The sequence below is a fragment of the Knufia obscura genome (assembly GCF_036327395.1).
Source record: "Knufia obscura strain CCFEE 5817 isolate CBS 148926 chromosome Unknown scaffold_2, whole genome shotgun sequence".
NCBI lineage: Eukaryota > Fungi > Ascomycota > Eurotiomycetes > Chaetothyriales > Trichomeriaceae > Knufia > Knufia obscura.
Genome location: NW_027042688.1, coordinates 1,611,949 through 1,630,949, shown reverse-complemented (window position 1 = coordinate 1,630,949; position 19,001 = coordinate 1,611,949). Strand labels below are relative to the sequence as shown.

Here is a 19,001-nt window from a genome sequence, read left to right as displayed (position 1 = left end):
TATACAAACTCAGCTGCAAACCGCTTCTGGGTATCCTCTCGCAGGACTTAGCCCGTATAGATGGCATGTGCTCATACTGAACAGCTCAAATCGTAACCCGGGAGCACGCCAGCAATGGAACTCATGTCTCGATTGCCCTTCTCATTCACCGCTCAAACCCCTGACATGTATGGCAACTCAGAAATGCTCTGGCTCCCAATTACCCTTTTTGGGACTCTTCGGGGTCACGCCAGCAGCACCACTACCACTCTCCTCTTCGTCTTTGACAACCTCGATACTCTCTGTGGCATCCTCCTCGTTGTCGACGACCACAATCTCCTTGCTGATATCTTCGACCTCCTTTTCATCGTTGGCGTCCTCCTTGGTGGTGGCTTCGGCACCAATGCTAGCAGGAGTTGAAGGTTGAGTTGCATCATTCTCGTGGTCGCTGGCGTCTTCCCGAAGAGCAGCTTCAATGGTTTCCTGAGCGGCAACCAATGAGTGACTGGCAGCGCCATGGTTCATGATCTGCTGCTGAGCCAATCTAACACTCTCTGGAATCAGCAAGTTGGATTTGTCCTCTTTGGCGTCCTCCTCAATATCAATTTCTGGTTCATTGTCTCGTTCTGACAGATCAATGACTGCAGATGAAGCCTTGAGTGCATCGGTCTTTCTGCTAGGACCATTATTGCTACCTGGTGTCCTCCTGGGTTGTGGTGCCGGTTTCTCGACGTTGTTGACAGGATTCAATGCTGCATTGATGTTGATACTCAGTCTTGAATTCAAAATTGTCTTTGGCAACTTTTGAATGTGAGCCCAGACTTCGTCTCGAGCAAAGACTTCCCGCTTCCACTTGTCTGAGCCGATCGGATGACCCTCTTTGGACTGCCAGATCTTGCCTCGAGCGCCTCTTGCAAAGACATCCGCTGGCTTGGAAGAAGGCGAAGTCTCGATGTTTGTGGAGGACGCCTTGGTAGTTCGTTGTCGCTTGGCTGGAGGGGTGACTGTAGATGTAGCGAAGTCGGAACCTGAATCATCTTCATCAACTTCAACAGACGACTCCGAGATGTGGCGCTTCCTGGACGCGATCTCCATTTCGCGAGACCATTTCATGTTGAAACTTGAAGTCGATAAGTTGAGGTACGGCAAATATGGTGGAAGGTGGTAACAGTAGATATGGAGAGAAGTGCGGATTGGACGTGCAGCGAAGGACAGGTTATATACCTACCTAGATACTTCAGGTGGGCACCTGTGTTCAGAGGACCACTGTCAGGGTGAGTTCGAAGTAAAGTCGAAGTGAGGTTGTGATCGAAGACGAAAGTTGACCATGCAGATGCAGGTGCAGGCACAGGCAACACACAAAGAGTACTCGTGTCACCGTTCGAAACGGAGTAATCATTCAGAATCTTCGCTAGCAGCCTCATCGTCCTGCTCATACTCGTCATCTGACTCGACTGACGGCACAAATCTGAAATCGATGAAGGAGAATCTACCGCTTGAAGCAGCATTGCCAGGACCAGACCCAGCCTGTGTATCCATTGCCTCAATCATGAATTGCAGGCTGAGAACGCCTTGTCGGTCTTGCCTTATGCTCACCTTCGTCGCCACATTCATCGCTCTGCCCGCTTTCTTGATCAAATCGAATTTGTATTTCTGTCTGACACGGCCATGACCCCCTGTTGGGGCAGCAACGGTGAAGGTCTCTGTGACTTGTGGTTGTTTCTTCTTTTTGCTAGTCTCTGATAGAGCATCTGGCTTGACTTCTGGAGCAAAGTCGACTGTGCTGTCGCCGAACGGCCCGCCGTGTCCTTCCAGGGAGAAATAGGGTGCGGATATGCTGGACGCATTGACAACCAGGCTATCCGAATTCGTGCTCGCAAGTTCAGAGATTGCATCGTGCAGCCATGTGCTGGGCATAATAATCTTCAGGACCAAGGCATTCCGGTCGAGCGGGATCTCATTGTCTTCATCGTACATATTTGACAGGTTGTATGTATTCATTTCGCATGTAGTCTTGACCCCGCTTTCTTCGATCGTAATTGATAGAGGGGAACCTGCTTCTGCATAGGTGATCTTGCATGTACCTCCAAGTCCCAGTGCTGGTGTGTTGAAGGCCGCGGCATATGATGAGGAAATGCCGCCATTTTGGTTCTTATATGCTGAGCCAGAATCGGATATGCCGAATATCTGCAGAGTCTCCAGAAGAGCTATAATATTGACTTGGAATGGCGGTATTGGGGGCTGATCGTCACCAGATTGCAGCAGATATGATGAGAACAAACTCTTCTCTAGCAGTGTCGTTGCTTGTACGGCATGTACCTCTTCTGTTGTGAACCTCAACCCCTCAGGCGTGATGTGGACTTCGGCATTGGTGGTGAAGGCGATGCATCGCAGGAGGCTGTGAAGCTGACGAGTGGAAGTCGCAAGTGCAGTGAATAGTGGTTCACCTGCCATCCTTCACTGGCTCGAATGAAAATGTTTACGTATCGACTGCAGCTGCCCGGTCACTTCAAACATAGACTCCAACGCCACAGATGGTGTAGACTGCGCCAATCCTGACCACTGTTAGCTCAATCCAATCGTACAGAGACCACTACATACCCAAAGGCTATCGAAGCTGGCAGACCAAAGACTGGTACAGAGACAAGCGACCGGTTCAGGCCAAACAGCACGGTGCAGACCAGGCCTGGAATTGTTAGCATGAATCTTGGCGATGGAAGACGAAGGTACCTACCGATGAAGATCAACAACAGTCCTACAGTAAGCTGACTATCCTTGCCAATAGAAGGCTCGAATGGACTGCTAGCAGCCGCGTCCCAGACCTCGCGCAAAGACATTGAGGATAAGCAGGAGGGTGATGGTGAGGATGAGAAGGATACGTGGTACTGCTTGCAATGTCTCAGAAAACCGAACTATGAGAGAGCTCGACTGAAGGGCCTTCTCAAAGATGCAGAGCACCACAATGTACAAGTTCAGTGGGCGGATATCGAGGCAGGAGCGATGCAACTTCCTCAGCAGATGGAGATGTCGATGCTTTCTGAGCGGACTGCAGATCTGTTCGGAGAAACAACGCTAGCGCCGCCACATTTCCTGCACCAGCCACAGCAAGAGGAAGGCCTCCCAAGTCTCGAGAACCATGCTTCAATTTTGAAGGAAAGCGCAGCCCAGATTGAGCATGTTTCTAAGTCGAACAGACCTCAGTCTCAGCTTGGCAAGGACAGTCACCAACACGGGCTACCACCATATCGTTCCGGCCTGCACACCTCCTCGTCGACCCGGCCGAGCAATGCGCAGACACAACTCCCACCCGTGATGGCGCCCCACCTCGAGACTACGAAGCGCAAGGCCTCGGAAGATGCTTCTTCTTCACGGTCGAAGAAAGCGCGGACCGAGTCGCCTGAACACAATGGGAGTGTTACCTCCGAAGCACAGTCAGAGCCTCTCATCACTCCTACCCCAGTTGACTTCCCAGAGAAGCCAGCAGTGACAGAGGAGAAGACTGGCCTCATCGAGTTTCGGGTGGTCAACAATGACAACTCTCGAGAACATAATATTATATTGACCGGCCTGAAATGTATCTTCCAAAAACAGTTGCCTAAGATGCCGAAGGATTACATTGCCAGGCTGGTCTACGACAAAACCCACCTCTCCATCGCAATCATCAAACATCCTCTCGAGGTGGTCGGAGGAATCACCTACAGACCTTTCAACTCACGGAAGTTCGCTGAGATCGTCTTTTGCGCCATCTCCTCAGACCAGCAAGTCAAGGGTTATGGCGCTCATCTCATGGCCCATCTGAAGGACTACGTGAAGGCTACATCTCCGATTATGCACTTCCTCACATATGCCGACAACTATGCAATCGGCTACTTCAAGAAGCAGGGCTTCACAAAAGAGATCACTCTCGAGAAGTCAGTGTGGATGGGCTACATCAAGGACTATGAAGGTGGCACCATAATGCAGTGTTCCATGCTTCCCAAAATACGATACCTCGAGAGCCCAAGAATGTTAGTCAAGCAGAAAGAAGCAGTCATGGCAAAGATAAGAGCCATCAGTAAATCACATGTCATACATTCTCCGCCGGCGATGTGGAAGAATGGTATTGTTGAGATCGAACCCATGTCAATACCGGCTATCAAGGAATCCGGCTGGTCACCTTCGATGGACGAGCTATCACGACAGCCGAGACATGGCCCCAACTACAATCAGCTTCTGCATCTCCTCAATGATATGCAGAACCATACATCAGCCTGGCCATTCGCCCAGCCAGTCAATAGGGAAGAGGTACCGGACTATTACGAAGTCATCAAGGAGCCTATGGATCTGTCTACCATGGAAGAGCGACTGCAGGCTGATCTTTACCCAAAACCAGAAGACTTCATCAGGGATGCTAAGTTGATCTTCGACAACTGCCGCAAGTACAACAATGAGACAACACCGTATGCGAAGAGTGCCAATAAGCTAGAGAAGTACATGTGGCAGCAGATCAAGAATATCCCAGAGTGGTCTCATCTAGCCGACTAGAGGTCGAAACCACAGCGAAAGGATAAAGAGACTGGAGCAGCAGATGCTCAAGAGAAGCAGACTGTCAGTCCTCAACCAAGGTTGATTCTGACATGCAGAGGCACACCAGGAGTGCATACGAAATTACGAAAACTTTGAATGACCATGGCTAGGGTAGGAATCTGGCATGCAATGGTGGCTTGCTTTGGAAGCATGGCGTTCGTCAGGATTGGGCGGCGACGACTGTTGGGCTTCGGAGGATAGCATTTGTAACACGCTCTGGCAAGAGCAGATGGCCTCGTCCGTTATTGATACCCCAGATATTCGCATAAGAATAGGTAGATAGGTGAATGCACATGACTCTCGTACAAATGAAAACACGAAGGACATTCAGCATGCCAATGATCTGTTAAAGAACGTGTTACAAAAGTGCTTTCAGCCCTGCCAACCTGAATCAAAGCATTTCCAGCTGTTTGAGTTTCACAGCTTCAAGTCAATTTCGAAACCCCAATGCTTCGACCAATCATGTTGCTTTAAACGCAACCTTCACCACTCTTACATTTATACCACGACCAGTACATTCTCCTGCATGCACATCTACTGTATCGCTACCGCAAAACAATCCGAGTCGCCGTCCGAGACTCTCGATTCTCATTCCCTCAGCAGTTGAACCTGGAAAATCCAGGATACCTCTTAAAGCCCAGCCGACGCGACAATACTGTACATTTGCGACATTACGGCTCTCTCCCTAACTGCGCTGCAAGAAGACTTCAACCAGGAGTCTCCGTCGCAGCGTCGAACAACACGCGGTAGAGAACTCAAGGAGACTACGTCTGCCGCATAGCGGAACACACGAACACCCTCAATACGATATATTTCCTTCGAGTACAATATCTGAGGCCTCCAGGGCCAGCCAGTCACAGACATGGCGCATCTTCACAACCACAACCATGCCGACCAAGAGCTCGAGCAGCGCAACCGACTACCAACCCTAATGGAAGTGCTAGGACGTAGAACACTAGCACCAGTCGACCTCTTCTCATTCTACATCTACATGCGCGACCAACAACGCTCAGTAGACTACCTCGACTTCTGGTAAGCACAGCACATCTCCCTGCCAACTAATCAATCCAAACACTAACCCACCAGGCTCGACGTCTCCCAACACATGTCCCTCTGCCGACATTACGTCCGCGAACTCCGCCGCAGCATGCTAATCGACACCCCCGACCTCGAAAAAGCAACAACCTCAAAACGCTCCTCCCAATTCCTCGACAACTTCCAACTAGAAGACAACACCTCCTCCATCCCCTCAAGCGGCGGCAAACGCTCCCAAGAAGCAAAAGTCTCCGCCATCCTCCGCGCCGAGGACCAAAACAGGCCAACCACAAGAGGGCGGGATCCCCATCCCCAACCACAAACCCACGCTCAAGGAACAGACCACCACTCCCCCTCCCACTCCCTCACCTCCGACCGCTCCGCCCACAGCAACCGCCCCCTCAACCTCCGCCACTCCTCCGACCTAACACACATGTCCTCCACCCAACGCACAAACACCGGCACCGGCACCGGCACAGGTCTCGACCGCCCCCGCCCCTCCTTCATGACCAGCAGTCACCTCGACAGCTCCTCCCCCGGGCACACCGTCGCCCGCCCCGACCTGCGCGCCTCCGCCGAAAAAATCCTCTACACATTTATTCTCCCGGGGTCTGAGCGCGAAATCGTGCTTCCAACAGCAATGGTCGACCGCATGATCGCCGCAATCGAAGATGAATCCCGCGATGACCCTGAGATCTTCGATGATGCAAAAGACTATGTTTTTCAGGCGATGGAAAGGGATGCGTACCCTGGGTTCCTGCAGGCTAAGGCGCTGGGGAACTTGGTGCCGTTGTCTATCCTGCTGAGACTGATTGTTGGGTTATGTTGTCTTGGTGCTGGCTTCTGGGCCGGGTACTGGTTTATCCTAAGGGATATCCCGAGGTCGACGAGGTGTTGGGTAGGCATTCCCCTTCCTGGTCTTCCCATTGTGTTTGTCCGCACCACTAACGGTTATTCTCGCAGGTCATCCTCCCCTTCACCCTAGGAACCTACCTCACAACAACCCACCAATACAAACTCGACATCGTGACAGCCTACGCGGGGTTTAGTGAATACACGTGGATGAACTGGAGTCGGGTGCGCGAGCCATACGTTAAGAAACTGCTTGTGATGAGGGCGAATATGGCGATGCTGATGTTTTTGGGGGTGGCGGTGGGGTTGTGTGTGCTTTTTATATTTGTGCCTGGGACGCGGTTCTAGGGCGGGACCACGAGTTGTGTACTGAAGCGTATGCAGTATTCAGTGTGAGCGGCAGGAGTTTTGAGTTATTCATTTCAAGCGAGGAGATATTGCGATATGATGTGAGTGAGTGTGTACAGATCTAGCTGCAGTGGGTATTGATCAAATCATGCTACGGTAGAGAGACAGGTTCAGATGTAGGTATGTACGTGCTTGCATGATACAGTAGATCTGACATTTGCTTGTATGCAGTGCAGTACTGTACTGATGATTTGGCTCCGCACAGAGTTTATCATTGCTTATTATTATGCATGCTCTTATGCTCCTGTGATTGTCCGAAATAAACTAATTGCTTGCTTCGCTTCCTGCATGCTCGAATCTCATACTTCGTAGAGTTCTCATGCAGTGCTGCATGTTGTTATCTCATATACACGTGTTGACGCTAGCACTCGATGCACAGGACTGGTGATCGGGTCTTGACCATTGTCAAATGGTCCTGTCGTGCTTGCGGCAGATTTAGACCTATCAGCTCAGAGCATCTTTGAGCTTACTTTGTGAGTGGCTGGCACCTGCTTATGCTAGCTTCCTGAATGTGATGGCTTCTCGTCCTAGCTTCGCGGGCTGTCAAAGTTTGCCGTCCCATGTGCCTTGCAGTCACGATTCCACACTTTAGCCGTGTGGCAGTAAGTCTTTGGTTCTCTGGATTTGTTCCCACGTTGTAACCCCTCATGTGAAGCCTCCCAACGCTCCTCGTCCTCGATTTCTCTTCGTACCTCGGCCACCAAAACCACCACCCCTCGGCCCAGCCGGACCAGCAACATCAGCGCCATCATCCACTTCCATCTTCACCTCATCACTGCTCACATCCTCGTCGTCTTCGCCCTCCATTCTCTCATCCAAATCCCGCTTGTTCCCTCTCCGATCTCGTGGTCTGACTGGCTTGGAGGAATCATTCTCGCCCTGTATCACAGCTGTGTCTACCACCTCCTGTCTCTTCCTCTGAAGTGCCGTGCGGTCAGCTGCGCCAGCTCGGATTGTAGCTATCTGTGATTCGAGACCGTAGATTGTGGTGCTGCATCTGTTTTCCCAAGTCTTGAGGATCTGTAGTATTGCTGGGAGAGACTGTGGTCGAAGATCTCGTAGAGGAGCAACGGAAGTTACCAGAACTCGTGGTGGTGTGGATGTTGGTGAGAGACGGGCTGTGAGGAGGCCGGCATAGATGGCTGATGTGATGAGGGATTCTAGTTCATGATTTGAGGATAGACCTAGAGAAGAGAGGAGGGCTGGGTAGGTGAGGGTATCTGGCTTCTCCTCTTGGGTGGGTAGGAAGGGTGAAGCTAGCGAGAGCAGAGATAGTTGTCGCAGCTTTTGTGTCTGAACTGGGGTGAGATCTGGTAGGCCTTGTGTTGACTTGTATTCTTCGTATGTGCCCCAGCTGAAGTGCTCGAGTTGTGTGAGGTAGGACTTGTATTCTGGATCTGCTGTTTGTAGTGACTGTATGGCTTGTGTCTGGAGGAGTTCGGTGAAGATGTATGTTCCCGAGGCGGATGTTGCTCGGATGATGAGCTCTTTGAGGAATCGTGGTGAGGGTGATTTCGTGGAGGTTGCTTCGATAATGAAGGGCTGTAGGGCAGCCAGAGCCTTGGGTTGTGCTTGGTCCATGTTGGCGAGACCAATCGTTTGTGGTGTGACTTGATCTTCGAATGTTGACAAGTGCTCGCAGAAGTAGACGAATAGACGTATTGCTTGCTGCTTTATAGAGGATTGGTGAACGCTTGAGAGAAGTGCGATGCTCGGAGAAATGAGTTGATGGAAGGGAAGACGCCAGAAGTGCTCAAATGCACAGAGGATGAGTCGGACTCTCGAAGAATGTGTACAGGTTGAAGCTGGTACAGGCAACGTGTGGGTGATGTGATGATGCTCGCGCCTGCAGTCGCATGCCTTATCGATAGCGATAAGGCAACAAGGCTGCAGGTTTCTGTCGATTTATGGGGAAGTCTCGGAACCTATGCGCAGCGGCCGCCACCACGACTGCGACCTTGCTAAATTTAAGCCTTGATTAGGGGCCGAACTCCGCTCAGGGACGGTGCTGATCCCCTGAATTTGCCTTTCAATTGCGCTGACTGCAACCTTGAACTCCACGTTGAGGCACGTTTATTAATCCTGGCAATCTTGGACTTGCTCACCTGACGGAAGTGGCCTGAAGGACTCGTGTAATTTCTTTTGTGTACAGTCTAGGAGTTTGTCAGCATCAGCAGCAGCAGCAATAAAGACAACAGTGTTACATTTCTAAAAACCACAGTCACCTTTGTGGACCGCTGCCCAGCTACTACGTATTCGTCGCGACTTTCCTGACCCGATACTTTCTTTACCTGGCGACGATAAGCACATCCGATCTCCCACACATAACCAGTACAGCGACTATGAGTGTATGAACCTTAGTCAAGTCTCGAGCGCATAGCAGAGACAACAACAGCCGTACGACATGGCGGCACAACTGGCTCCGGCCGCGTCGGCGCATATGGCCACCACCACCCTCAAGGTGGATGGCATGACATGTGGCGCATGTACTTCTGCCGTCGAAGGAGGCTTCAAAGACGTCGACGGCGCTGGCGCTGTCTCGATAAGCTTAATAATGGGAAGAGCAGTCGTGCACCATGATCCGAGCAAATTGACTGCTCAGCAAATTGCAGAGATCATTGAAGACAGAGGTTTCGACGCCGAAGTCCTAACCACAGATATGACCGATACCACCCCGAAATTGTCCATATCGACCTCTACATCCGGCCCTTCAATATCCGTCACTACCTTGAAAGTGGAGGGAATGACATGTGGCGCATGCACGTCTTCGGTGGAGGCCGGCTTCAAGGATGTCGAAGGAGTCAAGAGCATGAGCGTATCTTTGCTAGCTGGAAGGGCTGTCGTCGAGCACGACCCAGCGACCATTAACCCGGAAAAGCTCGCAGAGATCATTGAAGACCGAGGCTTTGATGCAGAAGTGCTAGAGACGAAGGAGCAGCCCGTACACGGTCAATCTGGTCCAGCCGAACCCTCAACAGTCAGCAATATCTACACAACAACTGTCTCCATCGATGGCATGACTTGCGGTGCATGCACCTCTGCTGTTGAAGGCGCATTTAAGAACAAGCCCGGCATGGTCAAATTCAACATCAGTCTTCTAGCAGGAAGAGCTGTAATACAACACAAGCCTGAAGAGCTATCAGCAGACCAGATCATCGAAGCGATCGACGATGCCGGTTTTGACGCCAAGCTAGTCTCCTCCGAACCTGAAGGCATTCAGTTACAATCTTCTTCAACCGTTCAGCTCAAGATATTTGGCCTATCAGATGCTGCCAGCGCTACCGAGCTGGAAGCACTACTTCGGAACAAAGACGGCGTCAAGAGCGCTATCATCAGCCTTGCCACCTCGAGAGCCAATATTCGGTATGATCCTTCTGCCACTGGGCTCCGGACCATCGTCGAGACTGTCGAGAATGCTGGTTACAATGCTCTTGTTGCCGATTCCGACGACAACAATGCTCAGCTGGAGTCTCTTGCAAAGACAAAAGAAATCAGCGAGTGGAAACAGGCTTTCCTGACTTCTCTGTCTTCTGCCATACCTGTCATTCTTATTAGCATGATCATACCCATGTTCGTCCCAGCGCTCAACTTTGGCGGAATCGAAATCATTCACGGTCTGTTCTTGGGCGATGTTATTTGTTGTGCTCTGACCGTGCCGGTCCAATTTGGGATTGGAAAACGATTTTATATTTCTGCATACAAAAGTTTGAAGCACAAGTCACCGACTATGGACGTGTTGGTCGTCCTAGGTACTTCGGCAGCTTTCTTTTTCAGTTGTTTCGCAGTCCTTGTGGCTGTATTAATACCACCTCACAACAAGCCCGGCACTATTTTCGACACGAGCACTATGCTTATCACGTTCATTACACTCGGAAGATGGTTGGAGAACAGGGCGAAGGGTCAGACTTCGAAAGCCCTGTCAAACCTCATGAACCTTGCGCCTAGCATGGCCACCATCTACGAGGATCCTCTATATGCTGAAAAGCTGGCGGAAGAATGGGAGTTGCCAAGTTCCCCAGTAATGGAGAAGGGCGAGAAGTTCTCAGATGTAAAGCAGGCCACGAACGAGGCTGCACAGGAGAAGATCATTCCGACCGAGTTGATCGAGGTTGGCGATGTTGTGCTTCTCCGACCTGGAGACAAGCTCCCAGCAGATGGTACGGTCACTCGTGGCGAAAGCTATGTTGACGAATCCATGGTTACAGGAGAACCCGTCCCTATTCTCAAAAAGAAAGGGGACACGCTGATCACAGGGACTGTCAACGGTGCAGGCCGTCTCGACTTCCGAGTCACAAGGGCAGGCAAGGACACCCAGCTCAGCCAGATCGTCAACCTTGTCCAAGAAGCTCAAACAAGTCGAGCGCCTATTCAACGCATGGCAGATCTAGTTGCTGGTTACTTCGTCCCGGTTATTATCCTTCTCGGCATGGTTACCTTCATTGGCTGGATGGTTCTCAGCCATGCCCTGCCAAACCCACCAAAGATCTTCTTGGCAGCACAATCAGGCGGCAAGTTCATGGTCTGCCTCAAACTATGCATCTCAGTCATTGTCTTCGCATGCCCATGCGCCCTTGGTCTTGCGACTCCCACAGCTGTCATGGTTGGAACGGGTATAGCCTCTCAGCAAGGCATTCTCGTCAAAGGTGGTGCAGCACTCGAGACCGCAACTAGGATCACGCACATAGTCTTTGACAAGACAGGTACACTGACGTTCGGCAAGCTCAAAGTTTCTTGCGTCACAATCCAGGGCATCTGGAATGTGAGTGACGAGGCTCGGAACGTCTGGTGGACTATCGTCGGTCTCGCGGAGTCCGGTTCAGAACATCCAATTGGTCGCTCGATTACATTGAGTGCCAAAGAACAACTGAAGGTCGCTCTAGAAGATCCATTACCAGGCCAAGTCGGTCAATTTGAAAATCGTGTTGGCAAGGGCATAGTCGCTCAAGTCGAAGTACACACTCAGGGCCGAAATGAACGCCACGAAGTTCGAGTCGGCAATGCTTCGTTTCTGGAATCTCATGGGCTCGATGTCCCAAGTGACCTCAAGCCCGAAGGCAGCAAGTCTTTGGTCGGCTTGACGTTGATCTATGTAGCGATCGATGGCAAGTTCACCGGCGTTCTCGGCTTATCAGACACAGTCAAACCTACTGCTGCGGCGGCCATCACTGCACTTCATCGCATGGGAATCAGTACTTCTCTAGTGACAGGTGATACGTACAGCACTGCAGTATCGATAGCAGATTTGGTGGGTATCAGCAAGGACACGATCCGAGCGTCTGTCTCTCCTGGTCAGAAGCAGGAGATTGTGGCTGAACTGCAAGGTCAAGGCGAGATAGTGGCTATGGTTGGTGATGGCATTAACGACTCGCCTGCTCTAGCCACGGCTAATGTTGGTATTGGTCTCGTTAGCGGTAGTGATATTGCGGTCGAGGCAGCAGACATTGTCATTATGCGCTCGGAAGACCTGCTGAACATTCCAGCCGCGTTGTGCCTGTGTCGCACTATCTTCAACCGCATCAAGGCAAACTTGCTATGGGCTTGTGGCTACAACGTCATTGGCCTACCATTTGCGATGGGACTATTCTTGCCCCTTGGGTACTATATGCCACCTCTGGCATCAGCCATGGCAATGGTGTTCTCGTCTATCTCAGTCACACTGTCAAGTCTGGCTCTCCGTTGGGCAAGCAGACCAAGATGGCTGAATGCCGAGAGCTTGGAGATGGAATCCAGCAAGATCGCTATTCCGAGGATTGGCCAGCCCAGGACGTCGCAGGGCATTTCGGCGTTTGGTCAGAAGATCATGGCGGCATTCGACACGAATTTGGGCGGGCTCAAGAGGAGGAGAGCAGGTGATACGGGTGACAGGGGCAATTATGTTCCATTGAGATCTGTAGAAAATGTATAGCGCGGAGTATCTTGGATATATGGTATATATTTTTCCTTAGTATTGATACCATTAGCTTATCAAGCTGTACAATTTATTTCGTTCATTGTTCAAGCAAATACATATACGAAGCGCTCCTTCCACCACTGTTCTGAGTCCACTCCTGCCCGTTACATCCTCAAGTCTGCCTTGCGTCTTGTTCGGACAGATCGCAATGGGGTTGGCCAATACATGATCTGCACAGCCACAGTACCAACAAGAACAAACAACATGCTCATGCCTACCTTATAAAGATGCAGCCACACGCAATGCACTTTCCGCCACCATTCGATCACAATAGCCACTGCTGTCACAACTGTGCAAAGACAATCATTGATTATTGAACGATTCGATCGAGGAGCAAATACCCTGGTTCTCCGATCACGACCGTGTCTTACACGTCCAACTTAGCCCATCTAGCACTACTGACTCATTCCGGGCCACAGAGTAATTGATACATTCTCAAGCCGTGCCCTGCTTTGCTCAAAATGTCCAAGTTCTTCTTCAAGCTGAAAGGCGAGAAGGAGGACCATTCACATTTGAACTCAGCATCGTCGTCATCGACTCTCTCCTCGAACAACCCATCCAGGTATACAGATTCTCAACCACCAGCGTACCAAGCACCTCCCGGTCCACCGCCATCGCATCGGCCGGAGAGGCAAGCTACCTCTGCCGAGGACAATCCTCCACCTTATCACGACTGGCAGACAGTACCGGACAACTCTCTGCTGCCACCTCCACCACCGTTGAAATCAGATTACAGCAATACCACCAATGCATCGTACGATGAAGCAGCAGCGGCCCACGCATGGTGTGCTGCACATCCGGTCTTCACACCCAGAGTGGCCAATGCCTCGGTCATCCAAAGCGTCATGAGTGGCCGAAACGGTTTCACGTACCCGCCAGGCGCGAGTCAGAGAGGTTGGAGTCTCGTACCAAGCGGAAGCGAGAAGCAGGTGTCCAATGCTCTAGGAGCGATACCGACTAGTGTCTACCAAATCCTCAGTCCCTCAAACCCATCAACGTCCAGCAATGGCTCCTCTTCTACACAGTCGGGTTCAAAAGCATCTGGCTTTTCCCGCTTCATGAAGTCAAGCAGCAACAGCAAAGCACCCGCCTCCTCCCCAGCCGATCACTGCTGGGCATCCACCCTCCCAGTCTACTTCGCGGCAACATCCAACCCCCTCTCCCCACATTTCGCCTCGCCAAAACCACACCCATTCACGATCTACTTCGAGATCACGCCGCTAAAGTACTACTCCGAAGAGTCCACAGTCGCGATCGGCTTTGTCAGTAAACCATATCCCGAGAACAGACAGCCAGGCTGGCACCGGGCGAGTATCGGGGTGCACAGTGATGACGGAAACCGCTACGTAAACGACAGCTGGGGCGGACGAGAATTTACCACACCCTTCCGCGAGGGCGAAAGTATCGGTCTAGCGATCGTGGTGTCGCCACAGGAGGTCAGCGACAGCAATGACACCAAGTCGAATAAGAGCTACGTGCGATATCTTCAGTCCGACAAGGAGGTCAGGAGTACACTTCCGAAGTGCAAGACGCGAGTCTACCTGACACGAAACGGGACTGTGACTGGGAGCTGGGAGATGGACGAGGAGAGAGATGCGGAACGAGATGAGGGTGTAGCGGGTCTTCAGGGTGAAGTCGATGTATACGCTGCGGTGGGCACATTTGGCGATGTTGACGTTGAAGTCAAGATTTACGCTCAAGGAGAGGGATTCTTGGCGCCTCCTGCATAGGTCTTCACGTAAATGCAATGAGAGAAGTAGCTTGCCGCTTGAGCTCCAAGATGACAACCATTACGCCGAGAGCAGTGGTCGATGCCTATAATGGAACACACTCTAACCAAATCCCCGCCTTGCTCTGCTTTCATCTTCATGTCACATCGAGCTCATGCCGTCCTCATCGCTGGTGAATCTGCCGAATAATATAGCTTACAGTATGTCTCCAATAGCCTCGAAGCTGTCTCTTACCAAGTGCAGTGCATACCATACGTTGCCCCTTCGCGACATCCACTGATGCTGCACTTGCCCTTCTCATCTGATTGACTGCTAGAAGGAAAGAGCATTCAATCGACTGATTGCAAGCCATTCGCACCTACCTACCCTATACATTACTCCTCAGAAAGGCAGGAGCATTCCGCCGCCGCTGGTCGTGCCTTCTCCCTTCCATCATCTCGTCGGTCGCACCTGCCCTCTTCCACGGTAGCTTAGTCAAAACGGCAGGAGCGGCAGGCTGGTCGTCCCTTCCTCTGGCTCGCCACACCATCGTGCCTGCCATTTGATCTTCTCAGTACGAAGGCAAGAGCATTCAACTGATCGTACCTACCTGTCATATCTGCATCTAAAGAGGCAGGAGCACCCCGCGTCATGTTCGTCGCACCTTCCTAGGACATCGTGAGTCGCGTCTGCCATTCATACTCTCCGAGTCGATGATGAGGCAGGAACACCCCGTGTCACCCGTAAGTCGTACCTTCCTGACTATCGTCCGCGCTTGCCCTTTCGTGTCGGATGCGAAGGCGGCAAGAGCAATCGATCGATCAAGGAATCGTTCTTTCCTCGCAATGAGGCGGCACCTTCCCTCTCCGGCACGAATGTAACGTGTTCACTCAAGGCAGGAAGGAGCATTCGGTTGATCGCGCATGCCCTCCGTATATATCTTCCATTACATAAGTGGCAGGAGCATTCGGATTGTCGTCCCTTCCTCGTCTTAAAGCGTGTCTGCCGTGCATATCTGTTCTGTTTTCATCAAGGCAAGAGTACCCCATCGACCGATCGTTCCCTCCTCATTGGACCTGTCGGCCCCGCTTCCTTTTCATTGTTGAGTTGCCAGGCGGAGCGGATGATCTGCTGAAAAGTCAGTTGCTTTCCTGGTCACTCGCACGAACCAATAGGCGAATGAGTGGGTGGGGAGGAAGGAAGAAAGGAAGGAAGGCACGTCGTGTATGGTACCGAGTTCAACAGACAGGGAATTTCTGGATGGATGAATGAACGGATAATAAATGATCAGGGGCCATACTCCGAATGGCGAGGATGTAACGTGAACTGGCTGGAAAGGTTGAGTTGTCATGAAATAGGCAGACGGATCAAGAGATGTAGAGCTGTTCAATTTCTACTTTGTTCGATATATACACTCTGTTCAGTGCTGGACATTCAACTCCACCACTAGAGGCGGTCTATCATATGCTAGATTGCCTTCTTGTATTGACAGTTTTCGGCCGTACATATCATAATACTATACAAGTCGCGCACTCGCTCTAAATATCTCTAGCTGCCTGCTATGAACCATGCAATACGGCACATACCACGCGGAGCTCGCCCCGTAATCAAATAGCCCATCCACCGCCCTGATCGAACGCAAAATTCATAGCTAGAAATTCATCCGAAAATCCATATGCCATCAACTCATCACTCGTAAAGTCCATCAGGCTCATCGGATCGGGCGCCATCCCATAGGTAGCAGCCATCATGGGATCGATCACCATAGGTGCGATTGTTGACTGGTCTCCGGGCATTGGCTGACCTGGCTGGAGCCCCGTGTTGATGGGTGGTGGTTGACCAGGAGGCAAATGTGCTTGTTGAGGCGGTGGAGAGGACAACCATTGCCCTTGAGCTGTCATGGGTTGATTGTTCGACTGAGGTGGACGACCAGCTGGATTCATGGCTGCGTCGGAAAGCATATGTAGGCCGGGCGCTTGCGAAGCTGACATCGACTGCTGGAATAGTGGTGGAGGTTGAGGCTGGTTGTTCTGGTGCTGCGGAGTAGGATGATAGCTGACTGATGGTCTTGACATGGCTGCTTTGGGAGGCAGTCGTGGCTGTGAATGTTCTCTGCTGCCTCTTCCGCTGGGTGCTTCCGTTCGAGATTTGTGCCAGCCGCGCAGCATCTGGAAGATGAGACTGAATTTGTAGGCTACTCTTGACATTCCTCCTTCCGCGACCTTTGTGAGTGCATTGATAAGGCCGTCAAGGTAGTGCTCGACTCTGAGCTCGTGAGGCTGGAAAATGGCGCCGAATTTAGATTCCTTAGCTGCGATGGCCGTGTATAGCTTGATCAGAGCGACGGCTGCGTAGGAGTTTCGCACAAAGAAATGGGTAGGTAGCGACCGAAGCGAATTGATGTCCATAGACAGAAATGCCTCGAAAGCTTCGTGAGTCGATCGCAGGCATTTAGTAAGGCTGTCGATATGGACTGGTGTCACTGATTCAGGATCGGGCGGTCCTTCAATGGGCGTGGAATGGTAGGGTGGTCGGAAATCATCAATATTGTGCTCGTTGTGCATTGCAATCTCGTGCATGTATAGGTTGATGATTGCTTTTGTGTGTCTCATAATCGGGTTCCCCATGAATTCTTCTCCTTCATTGTGCCATCTTTCAAGTTCTGCTTCGAGGCCTTTCAGGTGGTATTGGACATTAGGGTCGGTCAGGGAAAGCTCTTTGGCAGGATCGTCCATAGCAAATTCCGTTCCGATCATTTCGCCTATGTGTTGAGCTTGTACGATGTGGCACAGCCACTTGTCGGTTGGGAGGGCATCAGGAGCGGACCTGAGTATGTTGATGGATTCGTCTGCGTAGTGAGACCAGCGGACGAGTAGTGGCCGACGGAGAGACATAGCAGAACTGGGAATCGTTAGTGGACAGGCGATGGAGTTTAGTAGGGTTCAACTCACTTTGAGCACATGTAATAGCAGCCCAACCAGCATCTGCGTGTCTCGGCGGCATTGGGGTCAGGCAGACTCTTGTTTTTGTCCATAAAACCTTTCCATATCATAGAAGCACCCTTCCTGATCCTTTTTCCCATGCCAATATCCAGAGCCATGACAGCAGCAATATGGATCAGCTGGTTGAAGTTGAGCTCTTCGTACTTCTCTGGAGGTTGGTAGAAAACGGTCATGATCTGGATAGTCTGTACAAGCTCCATAGTCTTCTCGCCATTGTACACGATGCGGTCAGCTAGAATTCGGGTGGCATCGCTGATGATTCTCGATTGCAAGTCCGGTCGGATAGTGCCACTTGCTACAGCCACGATGGCATGGAATAGTGTCGGCTTGGACTTTCTGACATCCTCAGCTTTCGTGCCTGGTGGAAATGCGACGACGGGAAGTCGTTGACACATTTCATTGTGGTAGCGGTCGAAACACTTATAAGCTGTCTTCATATCAATCAGGCCTCGATCGATCAAGTCCTCGGTGGGAGGCTCGGCGCTGGCTCGCTGCTGTTTGGGATCGCCGCTCGACAGACGAGTAGGACCTAATATGGGTTCATGCTTGGCTGGACCAGAAGGCTTAGGAAGCTCACCACCAAACGGCCCGTAGGTATCAGTTGTCTTTCTCTTCATCCCAGCGATCTGTGCCGGGTTTGGAGGAGATGGCGGCGGCGGGAGAGTGTGTGACGGAGCTTGCCATTGGTGGGCTGGATATATAGAGTTACCCTGTTGGTAATGCGGCTGTGCGATGGCCGGGTCCAGTGCAGCATCTTGATCAGAACCTCCTCTGGCAGCCAGACTTGCTGTCAAAGCATCGATCTTCTTTTCCAGCTCGGCCACCCGACTGTCGGTCTTCTTTTGCCTTTTCCGACTAGGGACTGTAATGATGCATTGCCGGTGTGCTTTGGCGCATCTCTTGCAGCTACCGCCGGTACTCTCATCGATCTCACATTTGACTTTGAGTTGACGGCAAGCTTCGCAGGCTCTGGGCCTTTTCAGATCGTCTGGATTGTGGCCGGTAGCGCCATTGGGGCTCTGATCGTCTGGACTGTCTTGCACTTGATGACCGGTCCCATAGTAGTTGGGTGTTTGGATGTTCTGGTAAGAGGTATTAGGCGAGGTTTGAAGAGGGGAATATGCCTGCGTATGCACAGCTTCCTGATATTGTTGCGGGGGAGGCGGAGGGAGTTTGGCAGGAGAGGATAGAGGGTTAGACCGCAGTGACGGGTCGAGAGTATGTAGCTGGTTCTGCATCGTCAATTGAATGCGAGACTGTTGAAGTTGGCGGTTAGAGATGGGATCGGCTTGACGGTCGACGGTCGCCGGTCTACCGTCTACCGATGACGGGACGACTGTGACTGTGCCTGCCTACCGTCGTGTTTCGAGTATCTGAGTCGCACTTTCTACAGACGAGTGTCGCGCAACCATATTCTCGCACTTATTGCCGAGATGCGTCTGCCATGAGAGACGATGAACTTATGCACCCGTTAGCATAGAGGACAGAGAGTGTGCAACG

At 51.5% G+C, this 19,001-nt stretch overlaps 8 protein-coding genes across 8 annotated transcripts; 4 read left to right on the top strand and 4 right to left on the bottom strand.

Annotated features, from left to right (window-relative positions):
- Positions 1-177: 177 nt before the first annotated feature.
- Positions 178-1,092, bottom strand: PMZ80_002439 (uncharacterized protein; the record flags this gene model as incomplete). Its single annotated transcript, XM_064870872.1, has 1 exon — positions 178-1,092. The coding sequence occupies one exon, from the start codon at positions 1,090-1,092 to the stop codon at positions 178-180; it is 915 nt and encodes a 304-aa protein (XP_064733325.1).
- A 282-nt stretch (positions 1,093-1,374) lies between these two features.
- On the bottom strand, positions 1,375-2,433 carry rad1 (checkpoint clamp complex protein Rad1; the record flags this gene model as incomplete). The annotated part of the gene is made up of 1 exon (XM_064870871.1): positions 1,375-2,433. The coding sequence occupies one exon, from the start codon at positions 2,431-2,433 to the stop codon at positions 1,375-1,377; it is 1,059 nt and encodes a 352-aa protein (XP_064733324.1).
- A 259-nt stretch (positions 2,434-2,692) lies between these two features.
- Positions 2,693-4,503, top strand: GCN5 (histone acetyltransferase; the record flags this gene model as incomplete). Its single annotated transcript, XM_064870870.1, has 2 exons — positions 2,693-2,705; positions 2,765-4,503. 2 exons carry the CDS (start codon positions 2,693-2,695, stop codon positions 4,501-4,503), a joined length of 1,752 nt encoding a protein of 583 aa, XP_064733323.1.
- A 904-nt stretch (positions 4,504-5,407) lies between these two features.
- RAX1 (Bud site selection protein, Revert to axial protein 1) lies at positions 5,408-6,565 on the top strand (the record flags this gene model as incomplete). The annotated part of the gene is made up of 2 exons (XM_064870869.1): positions 5,408-5,577; positions 5,632-6,565. The coding sequence occupies 2 exons, from the start codon at positions 5,408-5,410 to the stop codon at positions 6,563-6,565; spliced, it is 1,104 nt and encodes a 367-aa protein (XP_064733322.1).
- A 920-nt stretch (positions 6,566-7,485) lies between these two features.
- PMZ80_002435 (uncharacterized protein) lies at positions 7,486-8,421 on the bottom strand (the record flags this gene model as incomplete). Its single annotated transcript, XM_064870868.1, has 1 exon — positions 7,486-8,421. The coding sequence occupies one exon, from the start codon at positions 8,419-8,421 to the stop codon at positions 7,486-7,488; it is 936 nt and encodes a 311-aa protein (XP_064733321.1).
- Positions 8,422-9,244: 823 nt separating this feature from the next.
- CCC2 (Cu(2+)-transporting P-type ATPase) lies at positions 9,245-12,745 on the top strand (the record flags this gene model as incomplete). Its single annotated transcript, XM_064870867.1, has 1 exon — positions 9,245-12,745. The coding sequence occupies one exon, from the start codon at positions 9,245-9,247 to the stop codon at positions 12,743-12,745; it is 3,501 nt and encodes a 1,166-aa protein (XP_064733320.1).
- A 506-nt stretch (positions 12,746-13,251) lies between these two features.
- PMZ80_002433 (uncharacterized protein) lies at positions 13,252-14,520 on the top strand (the record flags this gene model as incomplete). Its single annotated transcript, XM_064870866.1, has 1 exon — positions 13,252-14,520. One exon carries the CDS (start codon positions 13,252-13,254, stop codon positions 14,518-14,520), a length of 1,269 nt encoding a protein of 422 aa, XP_064733319.1.
- Positions 14,521-16,106: 1,586 nt separating this feature from the next.
- On the bottom strand, positions 16,107-18,739 carry PMZ80_002432 (uncharacterized protein; the record flags this gene model as incomplete). The annotated part of the gene is made up of 2 exons (XM_064870865.1): positions 16,107-17,400; positions 17,451-18,739. 2 exons carry the CDS (start codon positions 18,737-18,739, stop codon positions 16,107-16,109), a joined length of 2,583 nt encoding a protein of 860 aa, XP_064733318.1.
- Positions 18,740-19,001: the final 262 nt, after the last annotated feature.